At 39.6% G+C, this 27,255-nt stretch overlaps 1 protein-coding gene across 1 annotated transcript in view; it reads left to right on the top strand.

Moving 5' to 3' along the window:
- Positions 1-7,809: 7,809 nt before the first annotated feature.
- The window catches only part of lrig2 (leucine-rich repeats and immunoglobulin-like domains 2), a 56,423-nt gene continuing 36,977 nt past the window's right edge, over positions 7,810-27,255 (top strand). Inside the window, exons 1-4 of the mRNA XM_028796520.2 lie at positions 7,810-8,232; positions 8,593-8,667; positions 12,687-12,821; positions 22,011-22,154. Coding sequence (XP_028652353.1) covers positions 8,048-8,232; positions 8,593-8,667; positions 12,687-12,821; positions 22,011-22,154 — 539 coding nt within the window. The 5' untranslated portion in view covers positions 7,810-8,047. The remainder of the gene's footprint in view (positions 8,233-8,592; positions 8,668-12,686; positions 12,822-22,010; positions 22,155-27,255) is intronic.

Raw genomic sequence — 27,255 nt, 5'->3', positions numbered from 1 at the left:
ATGGTCTGGAGGAGGCACAAGCTCTCCTCCGGTCTTCCTGGGTGTCCCGGCTGGGTACCAGCCCCAGCCAGGTATCTCTCTATCATATAGTGCCTTTCATATCTATCTATCTATCTATCTATCTATCTATCTATCTATCTATCTATCTATCTATCATATAGTGCCTTTCATATCTATCTATCTCTATCATATAGTGCCTTTCATATCTATCTATCTATCTATCTTTCTATCTATCTATCTATCTTTCTATCTATATATCTATCTTTCTATCTATCTATCTCTATCTATATATCTATCTTTCTATCTATCTATCTATCTATCTATCTATCTATCTATCTATCTATCTATCTATCAGATAGATAGTGCCTTTCATATCTATCTATATGATAGATAGATAGTGCCTTTCATATCTATCTATCTATCTATCTATCTATCAGATAGATAGATAGATAGTGCCTTTCATAGATAGATAGATAGATAGATATGAAAGGCACTATATGATAGATAGATAGATATGAAAGGCACTATCTATCTATCATATAGTGCCTTTCATATCTATCTATCTATCTATCAGATAGATAGATAGATAGTGCCTTTCATATCTATCTATCTATCTATCTATCTATCTATCTATATATCTTTCTATCTATCTATCTATCTATATATCTTTCTATCTATCTATCTATCTATCTATCTATCTATCACTATATGATAGACAGATAGATATGAAAGGCACTATATGATAGATAGATAGATATGAAAGGCACTATCTATCTATCATATAGTGCCTTTCATATCTATCTATCTATCTATCTATCATATAGTGCCTTTCATATCTATCTATCTATCTATCTATCTATCTATCTATCTATCTATCTATCTATCTATCTATCTATCTATCTATCTATCTATCTATCTCCTCACTAATTCTTCCACTTTCCATATTGGTGGGAAGCTGAAATTCCACCTGCTCATTCCTTGCAGTGTACTTACAAAACTCAGGTATGTTTCATGCCCTATTGCAACACCCAAGGGGAGGAAACTGGTGTACCCCCTAAACTGGATATATAGATAGGGGAAACCCCTCCTCACTATTTCTGCAACTTCCAATATACGTAGGAAGCCCACATTTCCCATGCTCCTCCTTTACACTGTACTTACAAACGTTAAGTTACGCCGTTATTTCATGCCGTGCCCCGTAACGAACTTTCCAAAATAACGTCTTCTTTTTGGCGGTTCTCATCATTATGCTGTAAGGAACTTTCGTAACTGACCTCTCCTTTTGGTGGTTTCATTCCTTATTTCTGTTAAGAGACGATTTATTTCACGGCAGAGACACACAAGTGCCGCCCCCCCCGGTCCCCCTTCCTTTTTCCACTGTCCGCACACCTACCACGTGGTTGGCTCCCTGCCTAAAAATGTGCATTTCTCATACACAACAGTTACAATAATAAATTAAACTTTTTACAATCCTCAAATTCACTGTCAATACTAAAATAAGACAATTACAGTACATTGACGATCATGTTACATTCTTTTTCAAATAACTTCTTTAAGACGCTATTTCTCCACTGCGAAGTGCGGGTATTTTGCTAGTCTCTGATAAAGGAGTGTTCAGATCATCAGATGGAAAGGTTGTGTCATCAGATTGGATGGCCACCCCAGACTCTCCCATAACCTCCGTTCCTTTGACATTCTGCTTCAGACAGCCGTGATTGCATTCCACGATTTCTGGAGATTTGTCAGCTGCACATTCCAGTTCCAGATCTCCTGATCTCCCACATGCCAAAGGTGTTCTAGTGGATTCAGGTCCTGTGACTGGGAAGGCCGCTAAAGATCACTGGACTCATTGTTATCTTCATGAAACCAGTTGGAGGTGACTTTTGCTTTGTGACGTGGTGCATTATCATGCTGGACATGACCATTACAAGGTGGCTAAATTGTGGCCATGAAGAGACAGACATGGTTAGCAACAATACTCAAACAGGCCTTGGCATTCAAGCGGTGATTGATTTGTATTAATGTGCCCAAGGTGTGCCAAGAAAACATTCCCCACGTCATTACAGGGCCATCACAACCACCAGCTTGGACTGTTGACACAAGACACACTGGGTGCACGGATTCATTCTGTTGGTGCCAAATTCTGAGTCTACCATCAGTGTGCCTCTGCAGAAAGCGAGACTCATCAGACCAGGCTACGTTTTGGTGAGCCTGTGCCCACGGCAGCCTCAGCTTTCTGTTATTTCCTGTCAGTAGTGGATCCCGTCGCGATCTTCTGCTGTTGAAGCCCATCTGCATCAAGGTTTGACATGATGTGTGTTCTTCTCCCCACCGTTGTACAGAGTGGTTATCTGAGTCGCCAATGCTTTCTGTCAGTTTTCTCTTCTGACGTTTCTCTTCAAGGTGTTTACACCTGCCACTCGCTGCATGGTTTTTATTTTTCACATCATTGTGTGTAAACTCTTGAGACTGTTGTTCGTGAAAATTTAAGAAGGTCGTCAGTCTGATCAATTAACGGAGCATTAAAAAACAGAAGCTAGCGGTAAAGTTAAATTGAGACATTAATTTTTATCATACACTCGACCACACACAGTATGCAGTATGAAGGATCCAAAGTGAGCCGTCTAATAAAGCGCAGACTGCGTGTGAGCGTCCCCAGTGAAGAATGCCTTTATTAAGAGGACAAGGGGACAGCAATTCAGTAGATTAGAAAGTGACATTTGATAAATCTTTATCAATAACAGCACCATCATTGTGTGATTTAGTCAAGTATCGACTTTAGCGTCTACAGACACTGCAGTGGCCAGCTAATCAGAAAAGGCCTGTCTACCAACACTGAAGAAAGAAGATCGGAGAGGACGCTGGATTACAGAATAATTACTCTAATTGATCATGTCAGCCCAACAATGCTAGAAGTCTTACAGGAGAAGAAGGACGGCCTGATGTGCAAGCTGGACCCAGGCTGGCAAGCGCAGCAGTAAATCAGTCTGACAGCAAGAGATGGGAAAAGAAAAGAATACGCCGCCTTTTTCCATTTTATTGATTATACAAAGGCATTCCATTACGCAGGCAGCTGTGTGGCACATTGGTCCGTGCTGCTGCCTCACAGCTTTAGGGACCTGACTCTTTGGTGTCCGCAGGCTTGGAGGGGATTCACGTATGTGGATCTGCTCTCATGTTAAGTTGTCTGATCACTGGAAATCAGCACGGTATACAGTACATGAGAGTGTGTGTGTGTGTGTGTGTGTGTAGTTTATGGGCACCCGACTGTCATGCCTGTATGAAAGTGTTAGACGTCTCATTCCAAAGCCATCTGCATTAATATGGAGTTGTCAAACCCTACCCCCCCAGTGACTATAGGACTCTTCTGTTAAGACTTTCCACCAGATTTTGGAGTGCATCTGTACGTATTTGTGCCCATTCACCTAAAAGCAGTCGTCTAGATTACTGTAACGCACTCCACTCAGGACCACCCAAAAAAGGCAACGAGTGCAGAATGGAGCTGCTAGAATCTTAACTAGGAAAAGAAAATCTGAGCACATCACCCCAGTCTTAGCGTCGTTACACTGGTTACCCGTGCAATTTAGAATTGACTTTAAAATACTGCGCTCTCAGCTCTTATAATTTTTTTCATTTTCCTCACTTTAAGTTCCCAATAAAAGAAGACGCATTATGTCCAAATCTTATTGAAGAATTTTATCATGAAATGTTATCAACAGAAGAAATGAGTACACGGGCAATCCTAGCACAGAGAAATGATGAAGTCAAACGAATTAACGTGAAAATTGTCGATTGGTTACACGGCAAATTGGTTAAATGTGTATCAATAGACTCTGCTGAAACAGTTGGTGGTGATGGTGTGAAAGATGAAAATATCAACTTATAATATCACAAAGAATATCTACAACCATTAACACCGTCTGGTCTTCCACCGGCTGAATTACTGTTGAGAGAAGGATGTATCGTAATGTTATTGTGTAATTTACGTCTGAGTGAGGGGCTGTGCAATAGGACGAGATTAGTTGTATTGAAAATTGGTCGAGCAATTCTGACATGTAAAATTTTAACAGATGACAAGAAAGGTAATGTAGTACATATACTGTGGATAACATTACACACCAAAGGAGATCTTGATATGCCATTCATATTAAAACGTTTACAGTTTCCTATTACTGTAGAATAGCTTTTGCTATAACAACAAATCACAGGGACAAACATTCGAAAAAGTCGGTTTATTTATTAGAGAGAAATAAACAAAACTCACTCACAGGCAGTTATACGTTACGTTGTCACGATGAAAGTCCAAACACGGAATCAAAATTCAATGCAATATTGAACAAAAGTTAATTCCAAATATTGTTTTTACTGAAGTTTTACAGTAAAAGTGTAAGTTTAAAAATATTTGATTGTTAATTTCAAATCCAAACAGAACGAAAAAGTATAACACAATGAATACCTCTAACGCAACATGAAACATAATTTTCTTTCAATTTATTACGTTTTACTATTTTTTACTATGCTTAATTACTCGCTGTAATGTAAAATAGTTAGGTCTGTTATGCATAGGTAACAATTCCCATTAAAATAACAATCTGTTTAAATTGTACATCCGCATCCCCATAGTGGCAGAGGTGCGAAGTGGCTGGTGCATAGCGCCCGCCCGGGGAGTTGCCGAGTGAACAGGGGGCAGAGCCCCCTAGTACTGTATAGAAATATGACTGAAGCAAACTGTGACCCTCTAATACAAAAACAAGAAAAACGATTCATAATCATATTCATATTCCTGCTATTCAGCGGCCCTGTGAAACTCGCTGGCGACCACATGTCCAGGCAGATGGACTCTAACAGCCTGGAAACGTGTCTGATGTGCTCCAAGTGCCCCGTCTGCAACATGGCGATCGCTGAGCTGCTTTTTTGCCAGCTTCTCCAGGTAGTCTTGTCCTTCTCAGACAGGTCTTGTCTACCCGAGGCGCTTGTTGCTCTCAGGTTCACATCCAGAAACACTGCACTCTATGGCGTAGCAATGGATTGTGCAGATTGTGCAAAGCACAAAGGCCTACGAGCTTGGGGGGGGGCGCGCTTGGGGCTGTATAGATTTTTTTTTTTTTTAAATTTAATAACTTAAATCACTTGCACAGTTCATTGCGTTATTAATTCTCAGTTTCAGTGACATGTTTGCTCCATCACCAGGCAAGTCCAATCCAATCCATGATATTATATATTCGGCAGGCCTACAGTTTACACAAATTTAGACTTCGGGAGTTCGGAGGCTCGGAGCCTAATCAGAGGCACAATACATCCTAGTCCACATTACAGAGAAGTGTACATTCCCAAATTTGGTGATCTTTGGCATGCCATAGTGGACGTGAATGGAAGAAGTTTTGAAGGACATCACATGAATAATGTACATATTATTTTCGTAAATAATTGTTACTTTTGTACTTTGGTTTCAACTCGTAAACAGTAAATCATAGCAATTCTGTTGTTAAGTTATAGTCCCCGTTAGTCGGCAAATGCCGAATATTCCAACAGTTTGACGCTTTTTATACTCTTGCCATACAGTGCCATGTTGGCCAGTAGCAGCGGATCCATCAAAACATTATTAGCATGGTGCTGCTAAACGTAAGGCATTGCCTTCAACAGGAATTGAAAAACGCTAAGCCTACCAAGATTTCTACCTTTCTCAAAACTGAGCGAGGGCCAGCAATAGTAATTGAGAATGCTGATGCTGGTGAATCGTCACAACGGCCACAAGCAGCTTATGCAGACAGTGCAGTGAGTGAAATGGTTACAACTGTACTGACTCTGAAAGTAGCGATACAACAGCTTCAGATCAGGTGCTATCTGCTAAAACCGTTCAAAATGGAGAAACTACTAAAGACACATAAGCCGTATATACAGTATGGTCAAGCAATTTCTTATCAACAAGGCATATTTCTTGGAACCACTGACACCTCACTTTATAATATCCATTTTCTCAGAACTTGTGTAAATTAGATCGATTGTGTAGTAGAATCCTGTCAGCCTGTGTTGTAGTTTTAACTTGTTACAAGTTGAAATTGCTTCATTTTATAGTACAGAACAGTTTCTACTTTCTAGCTTATGTTACATTTTAATCATCATCTTTCACAAAGTTGTCTTGGAAAAGTAAGCGGGTCCACATTTTACATATACAGTGCATCCGGAAAGTAGTCACAGCGCATCACTTTTTCCACATTTTGTTATGTTACAGCCTTATTGCAAAATGGATTAAATTCATTTTTTTCCTCAGAACTCTGCACACAACACCCCATAATGACAACGTGAAAAAAGTTTACTTGAGGTTTTTGCAAATTTATTAAAAATTAAAAAACTGAGAAATTCCATGTCCATAAGTATTCACAGCCTTTGCTCAATACTTTGTCGATGCACCTTTGGCAGCAATCACAGCCTCAACTCTTTTTGAATATGATGCCACAAGCTTGGCACACCTATCCTTGGTCGGTTTCGCCCATTCCTCGTTGCAGCACCTCTCAAGCTCCATCAGGTTGGATGGGAAGCATCGGTGCACAGCCATTTTAAGATCTCTCCAGAGATGTTCAATCAGATTCAAGTCTGGGCCACTCAAGGACATTCACAGAGTTGTCCTGAAGCCACTCCTTTGATATCTTGGCTGTGTGCTTAGGGTCGTTGTCCTGCTGAAAGATGAACCGTCACCCCAGTCTGAGGTCAAGAGCGCTCTGGAGCAGGTTTTCATCCAGGATGTCTCTGTACATTGCTGCAGTCATCTTTCCCTTTATCCTGACTAGTCTCCCAGTCCCTGCCGCTGAAAAACATCCCCACAGCATGATGCTGCCACCACCATGCTTCACTGTGGGGATAATACAGTGGTATATCTTAATAAGACATTTCACACTACCAGTCTATGGCAGTTGATTTTTATAAATCACTTGTACGTATGACTTTTATTAAAATTTACTTGACAGCATTTCCTTATAAAGAAAACAATTGTCTCAATGTGGCGTGGTTGAAAGTTTTCTAGTTTGATAAACAAATTAATGAAAATAAAAATATGATTTTGATGCATTTCCATGAAAAATAAAAATGACAGTTTCTTTTAGCTGTTGAAGTTGCCGACAAAGTTATAGTATTTAGGGCTCCACAAAACTACAGGCGTGATTATTGATTTGTGTTACGGTAGTGCAATTTGACATGGCAGGTTGAACTGATGGGTCATCGCCTTTGTAGACTAAAGTCACAAAATTGATGGGATTGTGTGGACGCAGCAGACGTTCGTGGAGTGAAATGTTTCGTTAATGAGTTAGCGGCATGGCCAGAAACGGGAATGGCGGACTTAGTGATGATTAAAACCACACGCAATTAATTTTAAAGAAAAGAACCCTGAAGTGGATTAAGCGTGTAATGGATTCATGTTTGGACCCTCTATAATACCTCGTGAATTACTCATGACCGTGAACGAAATGCGATAGAAATCGCGGTAAAAATATTAATAATAGAAACAGCATTAATGCTATTTCGACAAGACAGCCTACTGCAGGGTTAAAATCCTCTTCAATCAATAAAGCTTGACGGCTGAGTGGAGGACCTACTTCTGATGATGCGTCCTTTCTTGGCCGATTGCGCTTATTGGTAGGCGGAGTATACAGACGATCGTAATTCAGCCAATCGATGCGCACTTCTATATTTGGTACCGCCTTCTGAAGTGATGTGGACGGAAAACAACCATTCCACTATACAGTACGAGTAATTGGCAGATTTTTGGTCCAATGAGACAGCTGTAAACATCCCCAGGCGGTGGGGATACCCTACTCCCCCTTCCCCCTGTCTGCTGTTGTGTTTTGGAAAGGCGTTTTGTTGTATTTGCTACGCGAAACCAAACGCCAGTTAGAATGTTGCTTTGTGTTTCGAAATTGTTATGTAGTCGGCCTTGGAGGAGTAGACCAGCATGTTGCGTATTTGTTGATTTCGCTTTCGTCAGGCATTGACAACCAGTCGGATACTTTTTGTAGCTACCCATTATACACTCCTCGCAGTGCTGGAACCTAATATGGCGCCGGGCTGGCCGGTGCTGCTCGCGCTGGCGGCCCTGCTTGGTGCGGGGGTGGTGGGGTCTACGTGTCCGCCGCCCTGCTCTTGTACATCTGGCGAAAGCGGACTGCTAATGATGCTCGACTGCAGCAAGAAGAGGCTCAGCAGCGCTCCGCGGGACCCTCCGCCCTGGATCAGTTACCTGTGAGTAGAGCGCGGCCCTGGTGGGATCGGAGGAGGGGCTTCATATGGGCAGAGGTTTTCTGGATGTGAATTTAAGGAACACCGTGATTCATATTACGCGCATACTGTCTGTGAGCAACGTAAGACCATTTACCCGTGAATGTAACCTGTCCCTTCATATGTATGGTGCTTTTTATAACAGGAAAACGCGGCAGTCCAAGTTATGAAGCAGAAAGTTCCTTATCGTATTCAGAAATATTTAGTAAAATCAAACGCATCAAATTAAATAATAACGGATTTTTAGAAGATCTAGTGTAAAAAGGATGCCAAACAACATAAAAGTGCAGGCCACTATTTTAAAATTTTTCGTTTACTTTTCAGGAATATGAACTATAACGACCTGACAGCAGTTCCTTTTGTGGGAGAAGTGACCTGGAATATCACAGTTTTGTCCCTGTAAGTATCCCCTGAATTCTCCTGTCCTCGTGCATGGCACTGCTGTACTCTTTGGGTATAGTGTATATCCATTTTGTAAGCTGCTTATCCAGTTATTATTATTACCCAAAGCCACTTACAACATTTGAGGTGTAATTGGTTACATTTCATTTGTATATTCTTATTTTTAAGAGTGTGGCACCCAGCGACCCTTTAATTAAAACAACAAGAAAACGATGGGTTAAATTTAAGACAGAGCACACACTGCCTATGATGGTCTTGGTAATCAGGCATCCTGAAATTAGGCTGTAACTGGTGAACTGTAACCCTATCTACCGGCCTCTGCCGAGTGCTCGATACTGCTGGGCTAAATCCTCTTCATCCACCTGTCCGTTCACACTGGATTGATAGAATTAAAGTCTGCCAGCCTCCGATGGACTCGGCTGTTAAGAACACTTATATGTGCAGTCAAGATTGTGGTTTTGAATTTGCCAGTTTGAGGGGTGATGACATGGTTCTAACATTCTGGTAGTATTTCTCGGTAAGGTATTTTACACTATCGAGGTATGTTTACTTATTTGGCTAGCAAGCATCTGAGCTACAGTTGGTTACATTTCTTTTGTTTTTGCAAATGGAACACAGGCAGGTGAAGTGAATTGCTCATGGTCACATAGTGTCACACTTTGAAGTCCAAAGCCTTAACCACTACGCCACACTGCCTCCCTGTCCTACCCAGTTGAATGTTTATGGAGCTGGTGCCAGTCCTGGCTGCTTTTGCTGTAAAGTAGGAACTAATTCTAAACTAGAGCCACCCCAGGGTGGACTCACTCATGCTGGGCCAGTTTCTCTCTCTTTCTTTGCCAGTTTAAGGCCCTTTTTTGTGTGACCAATTAATTTCTTGCATTTTTCAGATGTGGGACAAAAAAAACAGATGCATGAATGAGGAGAATTTGTAGAGTCCATCAAAGCAGTTCTTGGGTTAGGGTTCTGATCTAGGACTTTGGAGCTGAAAGGCCGCCTTGTTGACCATTGTGCCACTCTTCTGTCTATCTATCATATAGTGCCTTTCACATCTATCTATCTACAGTCTTATGAAAAAGTTTGGGAACCCCTCTTAATTCTTTGGATTTTTGTTTATCATTGGCTAAGCTTTTAAACCAGCAACTTCCTTTTAAAATATGACATGCCTTATGGAGACAGTAGTATTTTTAGCAGTGACATTAAGTTTATTGGATTAACAGAAAATATGCAATATGCATCATAACAAAATTAGACAGGTGCAAAAAATTTGGGCACCCCAACAGAGACATTACATCAATAGTTGAGCCTCCTTTAGCCAATATAACAGCCAATAGACGCCTCCTATAGCCTTTGATGAGTGTCTGGATTCTGGATGGAGGTATTGTTGACCATTCTTCATACAAAATCTCTCCAGTTCAGTTAAATTTGATGACTGCCGAGCATGGACATCCATCCATCCATTTTCCAACCCGCTGAATCCAAACACAGGGTCACGGGGGTCTGCTGGAGCCAATCCCAGCCAACACAGGGCACAAGGCAGGGAACCAATCCTGGGCAGGGTGCCAACCCACCGCAGGACACACACAGATACACCCACACACCAAGCACACACTAGGGCCAATTTAGAATCGCCAATCCACCTAACCTGCATGTCTTTGGACTGTGGGAGGAAACCGGAGCGCCCGGAGGAAACCCACGCAGACACGGGGAGAACATGCAAACTCCACGCAGGGAGGACCCGGGAAGCGAACCCGGGTCTCCTAACTGCGAGGCAGCAGCGCTACCACTGCGCCACTGTGCCGCCCCCGAGCATGGACAGCCTGCTTCAAATCATCCCATAGATTTTCAATGATATTCAAGTCAGGGGACTGTGACGGCCATTCCAGAACATTGTACTTCTCTCTCTGCGTGAATGCCTTTGTACATTTCGAATTGTATTTTGGGTCATTGTCTTTTTGGAATATCCAACCCCTGCATAACTTCAACTTTGTGACTGATGCTTGAACATTATCCTGAAGAATGTGTTGACACTGGGTTGAATTCATCCGACCCTCGACTTCAACAAGGGCCCCAGTCCCTGAACCAGCCACACAGCCCCACAGCATGATGGAACCTCTACCAAATTTGACAGTAGGTAGCAGGTGTTTTTCTTGGAATGTGGTGTTGTTCTTCCGCCATGCAAAGTACTTTTTGTTCTGACCAAATAACTCAATTTTTGTCTCATCAGTCCAAAGCACTTTGTTCAAAAATGAATCTGGTTTGTCTAAATAAGCATTTGCATACAACAAGCAACTCTGTTTGTGGCGTGAGTGCAGAAAGGGCTTCTTTCTCATCACCCTGCCATACTGATGTTCTTTGTGCAAATTTCGCTGAATTGAAGAACGATGTACAGATACACCATCTGCAGCAAGATGTTCTTGCAGGTCTTTGGAGGTGATCTGTGGGTTGTCTGTAACCATTCTCACAATCCTGCTCATATGCCACCCCTGTATTTTCTTGGCCTTCAAGACCTGCTGGGTTTAACAGCAACTGTGCCTGTGGCCTTCCAATTCCTGATTCCATTCCTCACAGTTGAAACTGACAGTTTAAACCTCTGAGATAGCTTTTTGTAGCCTTCCCCTGAACCAGGAGACTGAACAATCTTTGTTTTCAGATCTTTGAGAGTTGCTTTGAGGATCCCATGCTGTCACTCTTCAGAGGAGAGTCAAAGGGAAGCACAACTTGCAATTGACCACCTTAAATACCTTTATATCTCATGATTGGACACACCTGTCTATGAAGTTCAAGGCTTATCGAGTTAATCCAACCAATTTGGTGTTACAAGTAATCAGCATTGAGCAGTGACAGGCATTCACATCAGCACAATGACAAGGGGACCCACATTTGTGCACAGCCAGTTTTTCACATTTGATTTAATTTTATACAACTAAATACTGCTTCACTAAAAACTTTTGTTTGGAAAACACCGCAGTACTCAGATGTTCCTAGGAAATGAAAGACATACCACTGTTATCTTTTATGTTGAAAGGAGAGTCAATTATTATGCAGGCTGAGAGGGGTTCCCAAACTTTTTGATATAACTTCTATCTATCTATCTATCTATCTATCTATCTATCTATCTATCTATCTATCTATCTATCTATCTATCTATCATGCCTTTCACATATCATCTATCTATCTGTCTGTCGGTCGTGTAATAAAGCTCTACTGTCTTGTATGTGTTTCTAGTCACTTCGAGCAATCTTATTGGTCAATTTGACTTTGGTGATTCTGTGGCAGGGATAATCACACAATGCAGTAGGGTGCAAAGTTCAGTTCTTGATTATGACAAATTTTGTTTTGTGTTTTTACAAAAAAGGAGTTAAAGTTAAGCATTTCAATGACAACACAGCTAATCACGTACCATGTGATCTTAAGTTTCGTCTTGTTGGTATTTAGCAACCTAAGTTGCCTTCAAAGATGGGAAGTTTTCGCAAGACTCTGAATGATGTTTTCACAGCGGGTAAGGGGAGCACATCTACCATTGGTAGTAGTCAAAAAGCAGATAGGAGATGAACAACATGCATCCAAATGATAGAGAATGAGAAGTAGGCTTCCCAGGAACGTACTCGAGAGAGGAAGTGCCACGCATTACAGGTTGAGATACATGAGGATGCCAAGGAAAGGCATAGCAGGAGTGCTGATAATACATGTATGGCAAGAGATATCAAATATTTTTTAATTTATTGAACAGGTAACATAGTAAAGTGTGATATGATTAGGGAACCGTTACTAGGACTGGGATTCTCTTGTGCTTGTCCTGAAAATGGACGTATTTTTTTTTTTTTTGTTAATGATTTAGCAGCACTGCTGTTTAAATTTGTATTTGCATTGATTGAAATGTTTTCAGAGTTGTTTTAGGAAATTAGAAGGTGTACAAATTAATAAAGTTGGTAAAATGCAAATACTATGGGATTTCTGACATCTTTATTAAAAATGTCATTCATTTATTCCTGTTTCAATTTCTTCTGCATTTCCAGGGCTCACAATCGGATTCCTGAGTTTGTTGCAGACCAACTTCAGCCGTATGTGTCTTTGGATTCTTTGGATTTAAGTTCCAACTTCATTTCAGAGGTTCAAGTGGACTCTTTTCCCCGAATGCACTTGAAATACCTGTAAGTTCTAAGAAATAACATTCTGCAGTGCAATTTTATTTAATTTAAAAATGGACTGAGAGTTGGGTAAATCGATGAGTTGAGGTTTCGCATTTAATGTTTAAGAGTTATATATAAATGAAAGAAGAACACTAACCCCAGAAAATATAAAGAGCCTTACTTTTTGGTTGGGAGGGTTACAGTATAAAGGTACTTAAACAGGACTTTACACACATGGTTTTGGCGGTAACACCGTGCCTGTCGTTTTTCATTCCATTTACTGTTGGTTTTAATGACCATTATCTGCCTGTAATTAATACTTTGCTTTTATAAGCCTCATTGTTGGTCTCAAAGAGGCAAAAGCATGTCTTGTTGTAAAAGCAACATTTGCGTAAAATTAATGCTGCATATTGTCCATCGCCATGACAAGTTATCTAGGATGGATCAATCTGTTCCTAATGCAGCTTTTACCACACATCTCATATTGTTGCCCACATTTTCTTTCAGCCTGGTGGCAAGGTGCTACAGTGTTTTGTTCTGTCAGTGTGCGCTTTTCGTGTTTTCTTCAGATACTGTGGTTCTCCACCCACATTCCCAAAGATGTGTGTGTTAAGTTGATTGATAGTTCTAAGTTTACTCCTGTGTAAAGTCAATGTCACATTACTCCGCTTCTACTCAGGTGGTTTGTCAAACATGATGTTTGCAGTTGCTGATCGCCTCATCAGATTTTTGTAATATTCTCGATGTCTGAAAAGTTCACATTTTTACTTTAAAACATTGATGACGTTCAACGCTATCGCCTGTTTTGGTGCGTTTGTTTGGAGGATAGAGAGGTGTTTTTGGATTACAAATAATAAGCAGCTCTACCCACACACTGCATATAGCATCGACCCGTTTTTAATTCACATACCTCCTGCTTTGAATATCGGCATTTTTACACCTAGTTCATTTGGACTAGTTTTATTTATTTATTTATTTTTTTAAAGTCTGATTGGTGTTGATAGATTTGATGATGCCAATCAACACCCAGTTGCAGACAAAACTGTACTGAGACCCTTTGGAATGGGTGATCTCTGAGCAGTACCAGGTGAACTTTGGAGCATTTCGCATGAGGTATGACTGTTCTCTGACATGGAAGCGATCTAACTACTTGAAATTCTGTGCGTTAAGTGTGAAATTGTGCATGCTGTGGTAGTCGCACTAAGCATCAGCTGTCAGTAATAGGGAATTTTCCTCACAGGTGGCGCAGTGGTAGTTCTTCTGCTTTGCAGTAAGGAGACTGTGGAAGATTGTGGGTTCGCTTCCCGGTTCCTCCCTGTGTGGATAGCACTTTGAGTACTGAGAAAAGCGCTATATGAATGTAAATGAATGAATGAATGAATGAATTAATGAATTAATTAATTTTAATTCAAAGCATAATGAGTTGAGGGTTAGCATACAGCATTAAAAACAATAAAAAGGTACAAATTAAAACTCACATAGGTACAAATGTAACACAGTTTACATAAAACAACTCGCTCAAGTATCAGTCAATCGGAGCAAGTTAAGTTCACCACTTTTGTGAATTCACTTATGATTGCGTCGATCAAAACACATACAGAGGTGGTGAGAAACTAACAGCAGTGCCCTGTGAGACCAACAAGCAAACCATCTAATCTTACAATATGAAAGTGATGCGTGCAATTAGGGTGGGCCGTTCTCTCATTGTGCACACTAACTTTGACATATGTAGTAAATGTTAATCAGAAAATCCAAAGTTAACGTTATTCCTAAGTATTTACATGAGTTAAGACGCGATTTGAGATAAACTAAATTGATGTTACGGGCATATGATGGAAGATCTGAAACGTGCGTGCTACGTTTGCCATCATAAAACCCAAGCACATGTCCTCCGCAGAGGTTGTCTTTCTTATGTAGACTTTACTGTTTTAAACCTGTGCTTTTCATGCCAGGCAGTCCATAACTTCCAAGTAGTCTTCCATTTTTTTCGATACAACTGTGTAGGCAAAACACTGATTATCGGGTAAATAAACTAATTTGTTAAATGAAGTAGGTGCGTACGCATAATTATCGATCAACCTTCCATGATGGACTTATCCCTGGAAAAAATATTTAGGCCCAAAGAAATAAGTTCATGACATGGCCCAGGTTGTTTATTGATATGTTTTGTTTGCTTTAAAATTTGCATTGTGAAACACAACTGAACTAACTAGAAATTAAAACAAAGTAACGAATCCTCCCCGAATATATCGCTCCTGCAAGCAAACTATGATTATTAGCGCAATGAGAGAAGTCGCAAAATGAACCAGAATGTTCAAGCAAATTATAGAAAAAGAAAAATCTAAATCCGTTAAGTAGTTCTCTCGTTCGCAAAACTAAGCGGAGTTAAGGTTACACCCTGAGACAGACGTGTGAGAGAGGAGGGCACCTCCCCACACTCCGATGAGTCTCTCTCGGATTCGGGCCAATAAATCGGTAAAGCAAGTGAACTATGGTACTAAGTCGCAAATTCAATGGAATGTTCAAGCAAACTATAGAAAAAAAAAAACAGATCTAAATCCGTTAAGAGTTCTCTCGTGAAAAGCGGACAGACATACAAACTAGTCTAAATAGCTATAAGAAATTTCGTGCTTGGACCAAAAAATTTTTAAAACCATTTCTTAGTGAGCACCTATGGGCCAAGGGTAACCTATATTTGAAGATATAGATATATATAGATACAGAGAGAGATAATAATATATAGGTAGTTAAATGTGTACCTCCTCCTCTTGTCTGTTCTCTCAATCTGTCTAATTGCCTGAGGTTGTAGATAACGAAGGGAAGGGGGGAGGAAGTGCTGATGTACAGTACATGACTACAGAGTGATAAGTGTATGGGATTTGAGGCATTTTGGTAAAGTCTACAAAATAAAGAATGTAAATGTTGGTCCATTGTTGGTCTCTATAGATGAACACTCAATCAGAAAGTTTCTCTGTTCTCCAGATAACAATGAGATTAAACATTTTTCTCGGCCATCACAACAAACCACAAGAGTTGAGTAACATATGGAGAAAAAAAAAACATTTTTGGTTGAAGTGTTCATTTAAGGCCTATTTTATTTAGTTAGGGTGTGTGACATTCTGGTCAGACTGAGTCACTGGGGTAGTCGGACTACCCAGCTGGAAGTCACAGGGGTGTGCTGTGACTGCCCAGATTTTCTTAAGATTTTGTAAATGAAGTCTGCAACTGAAAATCTCTGGAAAAATCAACAGGACATTTAGTTCACTATAGACATTTAGTAAAGTTGTCACAAGTAAAGTTACCAAAATTGAGTGGCAGAGCTAAGATCTAAGTAAGCTTTTTAAACACACTACATTTAAATAGTGTTTTGTGTATCATTGACATAAATTGGCAGAGAGAAAGCCATGTTTGAAAATTTGTAGACATCATTGTGCCCTATTAAACTAAAGGATTCACAGATATCTGATGTTTTCCTTACGTTATCCTCCGACACACCTCGTTGATTTTTTTTTTTTTTTTCTTTCTCTCTTACTCCAAGCTAGCAGTTTTGGTCGTTGGTGAAATCATATGTTAATATTTTGTGCGGGACTGGCTAAGAATGAGAATGCTGCATTCTATCAGCTTCACAGTGGCCAGAGTGACTGGTATAGATTATTTGAATGTTCATTTTGATGATAAAAAATACATTTATTTTCAGATATCAGATATGAGTTACTTTTGTTTTCATCTTCTTAGTTGGAAAGAACATTCAGTCATAGTATGTTCCTACCCTCACCTATGGTCATGAGCTATGGGTAGTGACCGAAAGAACGAGATCGCGAATACAAGCGGCTGAAATGAGTTTCCTCCGCAGCTTTCCCTTAAAGATAGGGTGAGAAGCTCAGTCATCCAGGAGGGGCTCAGAGTAGAGCCGCTGCTCCTTCCGCATCGAGAGGAGTCAGATGAGGTGGCTCGGGCATCTGATCAGGATGCCTCCTGGACGCCTCCCTGGTGAGGTGTTCCGGGCACGTCCAACCGGGAGGAGGCCCCGGGGAAGACCCAGGACACGCTGGAGGGACTATGTCTCTCGACTGGCCTGGGAACGCCTTGGGATTCTCCCGGAAGAGCTAGAAGAAGTGGCCGGGGAGAGGGAAGTCTGGGCATCTCTGCTCAAGCTGCTGCCCCCGCGACCCGACCTCGGATAAGCGGGAGACAATGGATGGATGGATGGAAATTACTTCAGTGAAGCAGATGGCTCATGGTGAGCCATGAAAAGAGGGTTTAAGTCTTTTAGTAATGTTTCAATTAAGCAGCTGTTCATTTTTTTGATGATACACAGTACATTGTATGATGACATTTAGTGCTAATCCTTCAGCTATTTCCCATGATGGTCTCTAATCATTTGCACTTTCATATACTGTAGAAAAAGTATATTTTTTCATTCTTTTGTGTTTCATGTCATGTTGATTCCAAAGTATTTTCCAAAATCTGACTTCTTTAACCTCTGTTCATTTTGACAGCCTTTGTTCTATTGGGCATAGGTGTACAGTTCATGTTCAGATAACATCATATTTAACCATGTAGAGAGATTTTTTTTCTTCAAAGATAAAAAAAAAAAAATTAAAAGTTTAAATATCTTGTTTACTCAAGGGCCAATATTTACAGACTAAATCTTGACTGGTGCACTAGCTTTGAGGCAAATCTGTTTAGCTTTACACGTTTGCATTGGGCGCTTTATCATGTTTGACAACAGTCAAAGAAAGGCATCCATGGGCTCATTCCCATCTAATCTTATTTCAAAACCACTTCAGCTTTCCTTTGACCTTTTTTGCATATATTTTTATTCCGTTGGAATTTGAAAGTTTTCTCAAGTCTTGAAGTTTATAATCCTTTGTTGTATGTGTACTGATAGATTTAGCTGTGAGTGATTCCTTCTTGCCAGTTTAAGAGGAAAACGGGCGTGTGCAGTCAGCATATGTCCTCCATTACTACTGACATTTTATTTTTTGGTTTGCTGAAAGTATCAACCCTGTGATTTTACTTCCAAAGCTATATTTAACTTGCTATGTAATTTTAATTTTTAATGAAAACCTACAGTGCAGCACTGAACATCCAAGCATGGCTTTCCTCTAGTAGACTTTGCAACTGTTGTTTCAATAATGAAAATGAAAATTCTGTTTCAGTGACCTTGGCTGTGATAAGGTTGGTGTTGGGGTCAGAGTGTGACTTACCCCTGCACTGCTAGGGAGGTTAGCCACCAGTGTTCTCCCACTCTCAAGTCCTTTTACCGTCTGCTTACTGTCTTGTAGTGAACGCATATGAGGTTTCATTTATATCCTCTGTAGGAGGGATTCCACAGTAGTTTGGATGGAATAGGTTTTTGATCAAAAGATTTTTTTATTTAATTCTACTTTACACTCCACTGTTATTAAATTACTTCAGGATGGATTGCAATTACAGAGTTAAATGCTTCAATTCTTTACTGCAAATTACCTCCGATTCCTGTGGAGTGAAGCAGTACAGTTTTAATTAAAGGTAGAACCTGAGCATGCTTACAGGAAAACATTGTATGTTAAAGGAGAACATCTTGTGTAAAGTAAATTACATTGCATTACATTCTGATACGTGTATGCACATAGGTATTCCAAAGCAGCTGTTGGGTTTAATGCCCCATACTTCATTTATTTATTTATTTTTAAAAACTGGATTAAAATAAAAGTATAGTTAGAAAACTAAATGAAATGGCTTAGTTAAAATGTAACTTCATTTCCACAAACCTGTCTTTTCTCGTGCACAAACTAAACTGATGCTGTACATTGACAATTCAAGTAAAGTACAGTAGAAGCCCGATTTATTTCAGGCAATGCAGACTGATGCTACGTCAGATAGCTGGAAGCTTTGATAAAATGGATATCTGCAGCCATTTCCGATTAAATTTTCCGGATGTTAAAGATTTCCCAGTGTATGTGGTACATTATCACTTAAGCCTTTTCATGCCTTAGTGAATTTCATATTCTTCGCTTACTTGCCGTAATGTTCCACAAAAGCAGTTGCTTTTGAATCAAAATGTCAGCAGGTGTAGTGTCTTCCTGCTGTTCAGTGTACAATTGTACTGTTTCAGTGGCATTTAGACCATCTATATGAGAAATCTCGTGTGGATTTTCTTTGTCATTCTCAGTTCTGACAACACACCGACAGTAGGTGAGAGGTGCAGTTTGGGGAGGACTGAGCGAGTCACGCCAACATTCCCTCAACCACCAGCTCGCTTGGTACAGTCGAGGTTAAAACTATAGTATTTTGGGCTTGGTACAGAATTCATGGCAAAGCTTTTATTAATTTTAAGAAAAGTATTGTATTACACTTCAGGTTACCTTTGGATAATGCGGAAACTTGGTTAAGTGGGCCATAGATCATTGAGGTTCCACTGAAACATAAATGCAGATATTAGAAGATGGAGCTTTGTTGAGAATTTATACTTCAGTCTGAATTTGTCATTCTTTCATCCTTAACTACAATGGTGAATCACCAAAGACCAACAATGAAGACACTAACTTACAAAAGGTGTTTTAAAAGAAAGTTAGGATATTTCTTTAATGCATTGCCCCACCTGTTTAAATTAACTATAGTATAGTGAAAGGAAAGATATATAAAATATTAATAGTTCAGAATTATAGTAATTAAGTAGAGCAGTAGTGTGTTGTACCATGTTAGCCATAGATTGAGACAGGAGAAAGTAGGGTGAAATGACACCTTTTATTGGCTAACTAAATAGATTACAAATACAAGCTTTCGAGGCAGCTAAGGCCCCTTGCCTGATGAAAGGTCCTTAGCTGCCTCGAAAGCTTGCATTTTTAATCTATTTAGTTAGCCAATAAAAGGTGTCATTTCACCCTACTTTCTCCTGTAGTAATTAAGCAGAGAAATGATTTTCACAAATTGAAAATGGGTGAGACTCGGGGCAGAGGTGACGGTTGACGATAAAGTACATTGCTGATTAGCTGGAGATATTGTCGATGTAAATAAAATCACCAGTTGACTCCAGACATTTGCAGAAATTTCCTCAAAATGTGTCAAGTCGCAGACTTTTTTTTCCTCTTGTGCGCCTCACAAGACAGCTGTCAGGCACTCCTATCCGCAGCAGGAGGCATGCAGGAATTTGTGCATCTTTGTGCTGATGTGATACTTGTAGACGTTTAGTGCTCAAAGTGCCTGAAGTGGGCTGGTAACAGAGGCGCTTGAAGCTTCAAGAGGACCACTCCTGATTTCGATATCATATACTAATATACATGTGCTCCGACCTCCAAGGAGGGGCTCCTAATGATACCCCCGGGCTGTATTGTACATTGTTGAGGTTTTGCAATGACGACATGAACTTTAAAGACACCGCACAGCCTTTTTTGTCACAGTCCTACACAGCTTATGAGTGTTGTTTCTTTCCATTTTGACTGAAAGTGTGTATTGACTTTAACTGAAAATAAATTCTTGCCATTAAAGAAAAATTCATCTATTTGCTGAAGGCCTGTCATTTTTTTAATCATCAGTCTTTGTATGTTTATTAGTTTGGTGCAGGGCCTTTTATTATGGATAATATTAAAATGATGCTGCCCCTCCATTATATAGTTTTTTTTTTTTTTTTTTTTTTTCACTTTGGTTTGTGTTAAGGTCTTGTCTATTATTAAATGTAAAATATATCTATATTTCAATTTATTCTTTTAAAAGTGTATCTCCCTGTAAGAAGCAAGAACTGTTTATACAGCTATAAATACAAGAAATGCAAAACCCAAAATAATAATAATTCATTACATTTATATAGTGCTTTTCTCAGTACTCCAAGCGCTATCCACACAGGGAGGAACCGGGAAGCGAACCCACAATCTTCCACAGTCTCCTTACTGCAAAGCAGCAGCACTACCACTGCGCCACCTGTGTAAGCACCATGTATGTAAAAAAGAGAAACCGTCTAGTTTTAATATCACATTCTAATTGTCCAAGGGTAGCATAGCCCATGTTCTGCTTGCATCCACTCCAAAATTCTGTTCCAAGGCTAGAAGAGAAATCTTAATCAAAATCACAGGGCCCTCAGAGTGGTGCAGCAGAATGTGAGAAGGTGACGGGGAGAGAGAATGGCAAAGGCACAGAAACTTTCAATCAGTATGATCTTTGCAGTCCTTTAAAACCAACAGGAATAGTTTCAGAAGCATAAATTCTAACATCAGTGTGGCATCTTAAAATAATTTATCTTTAACATTTGCTTAAATATGGAGGCTAATAGACCCTGTAATATTGGCAGGTTGGTTGTTCCATATGTTGAGGGCCACATTGCTAAAGGCACTAAATCAGCAGGCCTTCCAAGGATACGTCTTTGTTTCACTTTATTTCTAATACGAGGGAGGACCCAAAAATAACCGGAATTCTGTTGTTGTTAGGTTGGTACTTGTAGTACGTGGTTGGGCCGCTAGGACGATCTAGTTACACTCCTCACAAGTCAGTCTGCCAAGTGCCATCAGTCTGGAAGGTTGTGCTTGTGTTCAGTGAATTTTTTTGTAAAAGTAGGTTGCGCAACAATGTGAGAAGGAAACGCCCTGATCTGTGGGAGTTGGGCGATTGGTTCTTTCATCATGACAACGCTCCATCTCACACTGCTCTCAGCATTTGTCAATTTTTGGCAAGAAACGGTATGACAACCCTGAACCACCCACCCTACTCACCGGATTTAGCTCCGTGTGATTTCTTTTTGTTCCCTCGGATGAAAAAAGACTTGAAAGGAAGGCGTTTTGCTGACGTCGAAGAGGTAAAACAAGAAACGACCAGAGCATTAATGGGCATTACTTCAGACGAATTTAAAAAATGTTTCAAACAATGGAACAAACGGTTAGATAAGTGTATTTCCACCATTGGAGAGTACTTTGAAGGAGACTAATTGTAGTTTGTACAGAAAATGAAATTAAACATGTTTTAAAAATATTTCCGGTTATTTTTGGGTCCCCCCTCGTATCCTCATATCTAGCAAGTGTTCTTCCTGCTACTTAATTTTCCTCGTAACACAGTTTCTGTCATCATCATACTAAATAAATGGAATTGTGTCTCGATGCATGCATGGAATTGTGTTATACAAATGTTGACCCTAAAGAAGTGTGTTTCCTTCCGAGCACAAAATTATTCACTTCATAGTTTTGAAATTGAAAAGTACCATCTAATTGTAATGTTATCTTTCTGTTCTTCCAATTTTAGAAATTTGAGTAACAACAGGATTGGACTTCTTGAACCTGGATGCTTTGACAATATTTCTAGCTCCCTGGTGGTTTTGAAACTCAACAGAAATCGAATACACATTCTCCCCCTGAAGACCTTTAAACTTCCACAGCTGCAGTTTCTGTAAGTAGCTCTTTAACTCCAAATATGAGCTTTAGTTCTGTGTAATATAACAATTTCTCCTTTATTATTGAGTTATATAAATCTTGAGCCTAGTTTTTAAGAAACATTCTTTCAGGGTTATTCTCTTAAAATTCTCATATCACTTTAAATTATGATGTTCTATAGAAATGTATACTTCCAGTACTTTAATGAATCACAGTCAAATTGTATTCAATACTACACTGTTTTTATCTCTATATTTGGTAAATATACATCTGTTTTCTTAAAAATCTCAATCAAATACACAATTGTTGGGAGCCAGGATCTGTTTTGGCAGTTTGGAGTGATTCACAAGGCACCCTTGTTGACATTCCCATGCTTTCTCAAATAGAGTCAGTTTAGACTTCACTGTTCTCCATACATGGACATCTTTTGGGATGTCAAAAGCAACCTGCATTGCCGCCTTAGGTCCATACAGATAACAGGAGAATGTGCACACTCCGCGATATGGTGTGGCCATATTGGCATTAGAATTCAGGACTCTTTAACTGTGGAATAGCTGTTCCAATTTCTGTGTGATCCATTATATATAAGTTTTCATGTGATGAATATGTACAGTATAAGCCTAGCTAAGTATACTTGATTTAAAGGACAAAAACACACAGACGTGCATTTGCATCTAAAGCATGAACCACCTGTTGTGATAGCCAGTATCTTTTTCTTTCCGTCCATCTATCCAGATGAAACAACTTGGCCCCTAGTGGATCAAATTTGCTGTAACGGGGCACACTTGTTCTTGACGAAAGTTTGTTGAGGCATTTCAGTTATTGTTGAGATAGCTCGACCAGATCTCCCCGCGCAATGTTTTGAAATTTCAAACTTTCCCATTGAAAGGCATTGGCGAATCTGCAAACTTAATCCATCTTAAAACAGAGAAACATTCTGTGTTCAACTACAAATGAATTTACTGTTTCAGTTTTACCTTGACAACAATTACACGTACTGACTGACATCTGTATGTATCTGACATCACTGTGTATATTTTGCATATTTTTCCTTGTTTTTTTTTTTTTCCTCCCACCTCTGACAACCGCTACTGACCGCAAACAGATCCCTAATACAAGTTAATGAAACGCCAACAGACAGCTTGCGCAGTTAGAAAGTTACTTACGGTCACCGATTGTTTGTGCAGGCTGCTAAGATGGCAGTCTGACATCTACAGGTCCAGTTGGACCTGTGTGGAAACTGTTCCATCGGCTTGTATTTTTCTGTTTTGTGTAGACTTCCCAGTTATGCAAATTGAAGAAAACCAATGCACCAGCATTTCTCTTCTCCTAGTGCTTTCTTAAACTACAAGCAAGGAAACGTTATCTAGATATGAGTGAAGAGCTCTATTGTGTAGATGTGTAAAAAAAAAAATCTATACACTTGAGTATTGCAAAAATATGTTTTTTGATAGTGCATCAATTCTCAAAAGCATTGTATCAATTTTTAATTCCTAGTTTACATTCAAAAATTCAAGGCACACAGTTCATTTTGCATTGTGTTTAAGCCCCCGGTTGCAAGATAGCAGCTAATGTAACAACATAAATTGAGACATGAAATAGCGTAAGGGTTGACGCATGTAGGCTTTCAACATTCAGATGCACGGATCTGGCAGACAACGTGGATTGTGCAATGACGAACCGAGCTAACTAGGAACATGACAACCGATGGCTGAATCCAGAGGAGTTAGACTGGCTCACACGGTATAAAGAGCGGAAGTGTGGACTCATTTGGCTTTCTCAATAAAGAAGGCAATAAGGAGATTGACACGAGTCATGCTGTCTGCAAATTGTGCCATGCCAAAATCAAATATTCGGGGAACACAGTGAATCTGAGAGCACACTTAGCAAGACACCATTCTGATGTACAGATAATGGAGCAGCAAACGGTAAGCATTTAAAAAAAAAAAAGTGGGCCCCTCTCATCTCAGTATGGCACAAGTTCACACATTGAAGTTAGCAAACAGACCTCAACTCGTACAAACAAAATAACTCGCTCAATACTCTATTTCATTTGCAAAGATATGCGCCCTCTGAGTGTTTTAGAGAATGAAGGCTTCTGAAATATGGTGAATACAATGGAGCCTCATTACACCATACCCTCCCGACAACACATGACTGACATCGCTGTGCCCAAGTTGTACGAGGAGGTAAGAATGAATGTACTGGAATCTCTCAGCTCCACCGCAGGAGACATCGTTACTGCAGAGTGGTGTTCTGAAAGCTGGGCATGTTGACCAGCTCATCTTCCTCCACAAAAACCTTGACATTAAAAAATAAGCACTGACATACATGCATACAAACTGTAATAACCTGTGCAATCCAAGTTTAAGACCTGAAAATGTTCACTATCAGTATATATGTATTTTCTTACATTTGTTTAATATTTTCTTTAGGAATCCTGCAAGCACTTTTAATTTTCACTAACATAGGCAAATGTAGTTCCTTTTTACAGATTGCAGAAAATATAGTGTTATGATGTTGGATGGTACAGGGAAAATGCATTTTCTATTATTATACACTTGAGATTTAAAAATGGCCTACATACTAAAATAGAATGTGAACCTTTAAAGCAGAATTTAATATATGTGCTGTCTAAATTTATACGTAACACTGTTTGATTTTTTTTTAAATTTTCTCAATTTGTTTACCTAAAGAATCCTGCAAGCACTTTTATTTTTTACTGATATACTGTAAGCAAATGTTAATTCCTTTGTTCAGATTACAGTGCTATGATGTTATGCATTTTATTAGAAACTACTTGAAACATAGAGTGGCATACTGTGAACCTTTTAAAGCAGGATCAAAAAGTAGTGATTTTTTAGTGATACAGTAATCCCTCCTCCATCGTGGGGGTTGCGTTCCAGAGCCACCCGTGAAATAAGAAAATCCGCGAAATAGAAGCCATATGTTTATATGGTTATTTTTATATTGTCATGCTTGGGTTACAGATTTGCGCAGAAACACAGGAGGTTGTAGAGAGACAGGAACGTTATTCAAACACTGCAAACAAACATTTGTCTCTTTTTCAAAAGTTTAAACTGTGCTCCATGACAAGACAGAGATGACAGTTCTGTCTCACAATTAAAAGAATGCAAACATATCTTCCTCTTCAAAGGAGTGCGTGTCAGGAGCACAGAATGTCACATAGATAGAGAAAACAATCTCTAGCAAACAAATCAATAGGGCTGTTTGGCTTTTAAGTATGCAAAGCACCGCGGCACAAAGCTGTTGAAGGCGGCAGCTCACACCCCCTCCGTCAGGAGCAGAGAGAGACAGAGACAGAGTTTGTTTTTCAGTCAAAAATCAATACGTGCCCTTCGAGCTTTTAAGTATGCGAAGCACTGTGCAGCATGTCGTTTCAGGAAGCAGCTGCACAAAAGATAGCAACGTGAAGATAATCTTTCAGCATTTTTAGACGAGCGACCGTATCGTCTAGGTGTGTGAACAGCCCCCCTGCTCAATCCCCATACGTCAGGATCACAGATAGTCAGCGCAAGAGAGAGAGAAAAGTAAGCAATCTAGCTTCTCAGCCATCTGCCAATAGCGTCCCTTGTATGAAATCAACTGGGCAAACCAGCTGAGGAAGCATGTACCAGAAATTAAAAGACCCATTGTCCGCAGAAATCCGCGAACCAGCAAAAAATCCACGATATATATTTAAATATGCTTACATATAAAATCCGCGATGGAGTGAAGCCGCGAAAGGCGAAGCGCGATATAGCGAGGGATTACTGTATAGGAACATATTAATTCCTTTCCTCAGATTACACAAAAGATATTGCTATAATGTCTGAAGTTACAGGGACTGTGATAAATGCAGTTGCTTATCCCACTGTTCTGATTACATAAAAATGTAAACTTTTTTTTTTTTTACTCAGATTTTATGAATATAGCGGTGTGTTCTTTATACTATGATAGTTTTCCTGAAATTAGATTTAAAAAAATTGCAATATATCACCTTGCTTATAGTATTGCAGTATATCGCAATATAGTGAATCGCAACCCCTGTATTATGATATATATCGTATCGCAAAATTCTTGCCAATACACAGCCCTACTATTGTGTGTCTATTTCATTGACAGAGACGGTCCCGATTAAACAACTGAAGGACATCAAAATGTTCTAGTTTTAACAGGCTGCCCATCAAATAAAGTTTTTCAGTGCCACAAATATTGCTTTGCCGAAACAAACATTTTCACTATATATTTACAACAGCGTGCATGAAACTCCGAATTGAACCCCGCTTGATTAGCAGCTTGTGTTTTATGTACACAGCATTGCAAGAAGGAACAAGAAATGGACAAGAACCGAGCACCAGCATTTATTTGTTTATATTTCAGGCACTGTGTTGAATCCTATGTGTTCATTAAGAGCCTTGAGCATGGGAAAGGCGCTATATAAATAATTTATTATTATTTGTGAAAGTGTTGTTTTTTTTTCCCCTCTGTGCTCGGATTCTATTCTGTTGATGAGGAAAAAGTAGGCATTATGATTGTGGGCTTTATGCATGGGCATACAGGCTACAGATGTGTCATAGTTTGAAAAATTTTTGTCACCTTATACTTTACCATCAGAGTGCCACTTTCACTTGATATCCATATTGATCACTCACTGTAATGAAGTTTGCCTTTCTATAGCCTCTCACTACATTTGTCATATCTAAGTAGCTTTACAAATCCCCAAGTTCCCTTTCATGAAAATTTGTATAAGCAGACATGCTCTAACACAGAAGGAATTGATTACAAAAGTGTATTTATTTATTTAGGTTGGCACTTGCAAATTGTCACTGAATATGAATGTAGGGTGTGTGTGCGAGTGAGCGTGGTCCGTGCGATGGACCAGAGTCCTGCCGAGGCCTGTTTTCAACCTTATACCCAGTCCCTGCAGGATTGCTTTTGGCCCCCACAAACCTGAAATGGATTAAGAAAGTTCTAAACCCCACCTTTTGAACTCCGCCCACCCTCAAAAGCAGCTGAATATTTCAAGTCTTGTTGTTTGTGTAGTAGCATAGTAATGTGCAGAATCCATAATGCAAAACTGTCATACAGAAGTTGAATCACATGAGATTGAAGTA

This window comes from Erpetoichthys calabaricus, chromosome 3, assembly GCF_900747795.2.
Source record: "Erpetoichthys calabaricus chromosome 3, fErpCal1.3, whole genome shotgun sequence".
Taxonomy (NCBI): Eukaryota; Metazoa; Chordata; class Cladistia; order Polypteriformes; family Polypteridae; genus Erpetoichthys; species Erpetoichthys calabaricus.
Note: the sequence above shows the minus strand (reverse complement) of the source record. Positions and strands in the feature narration are given on the sequence as shown.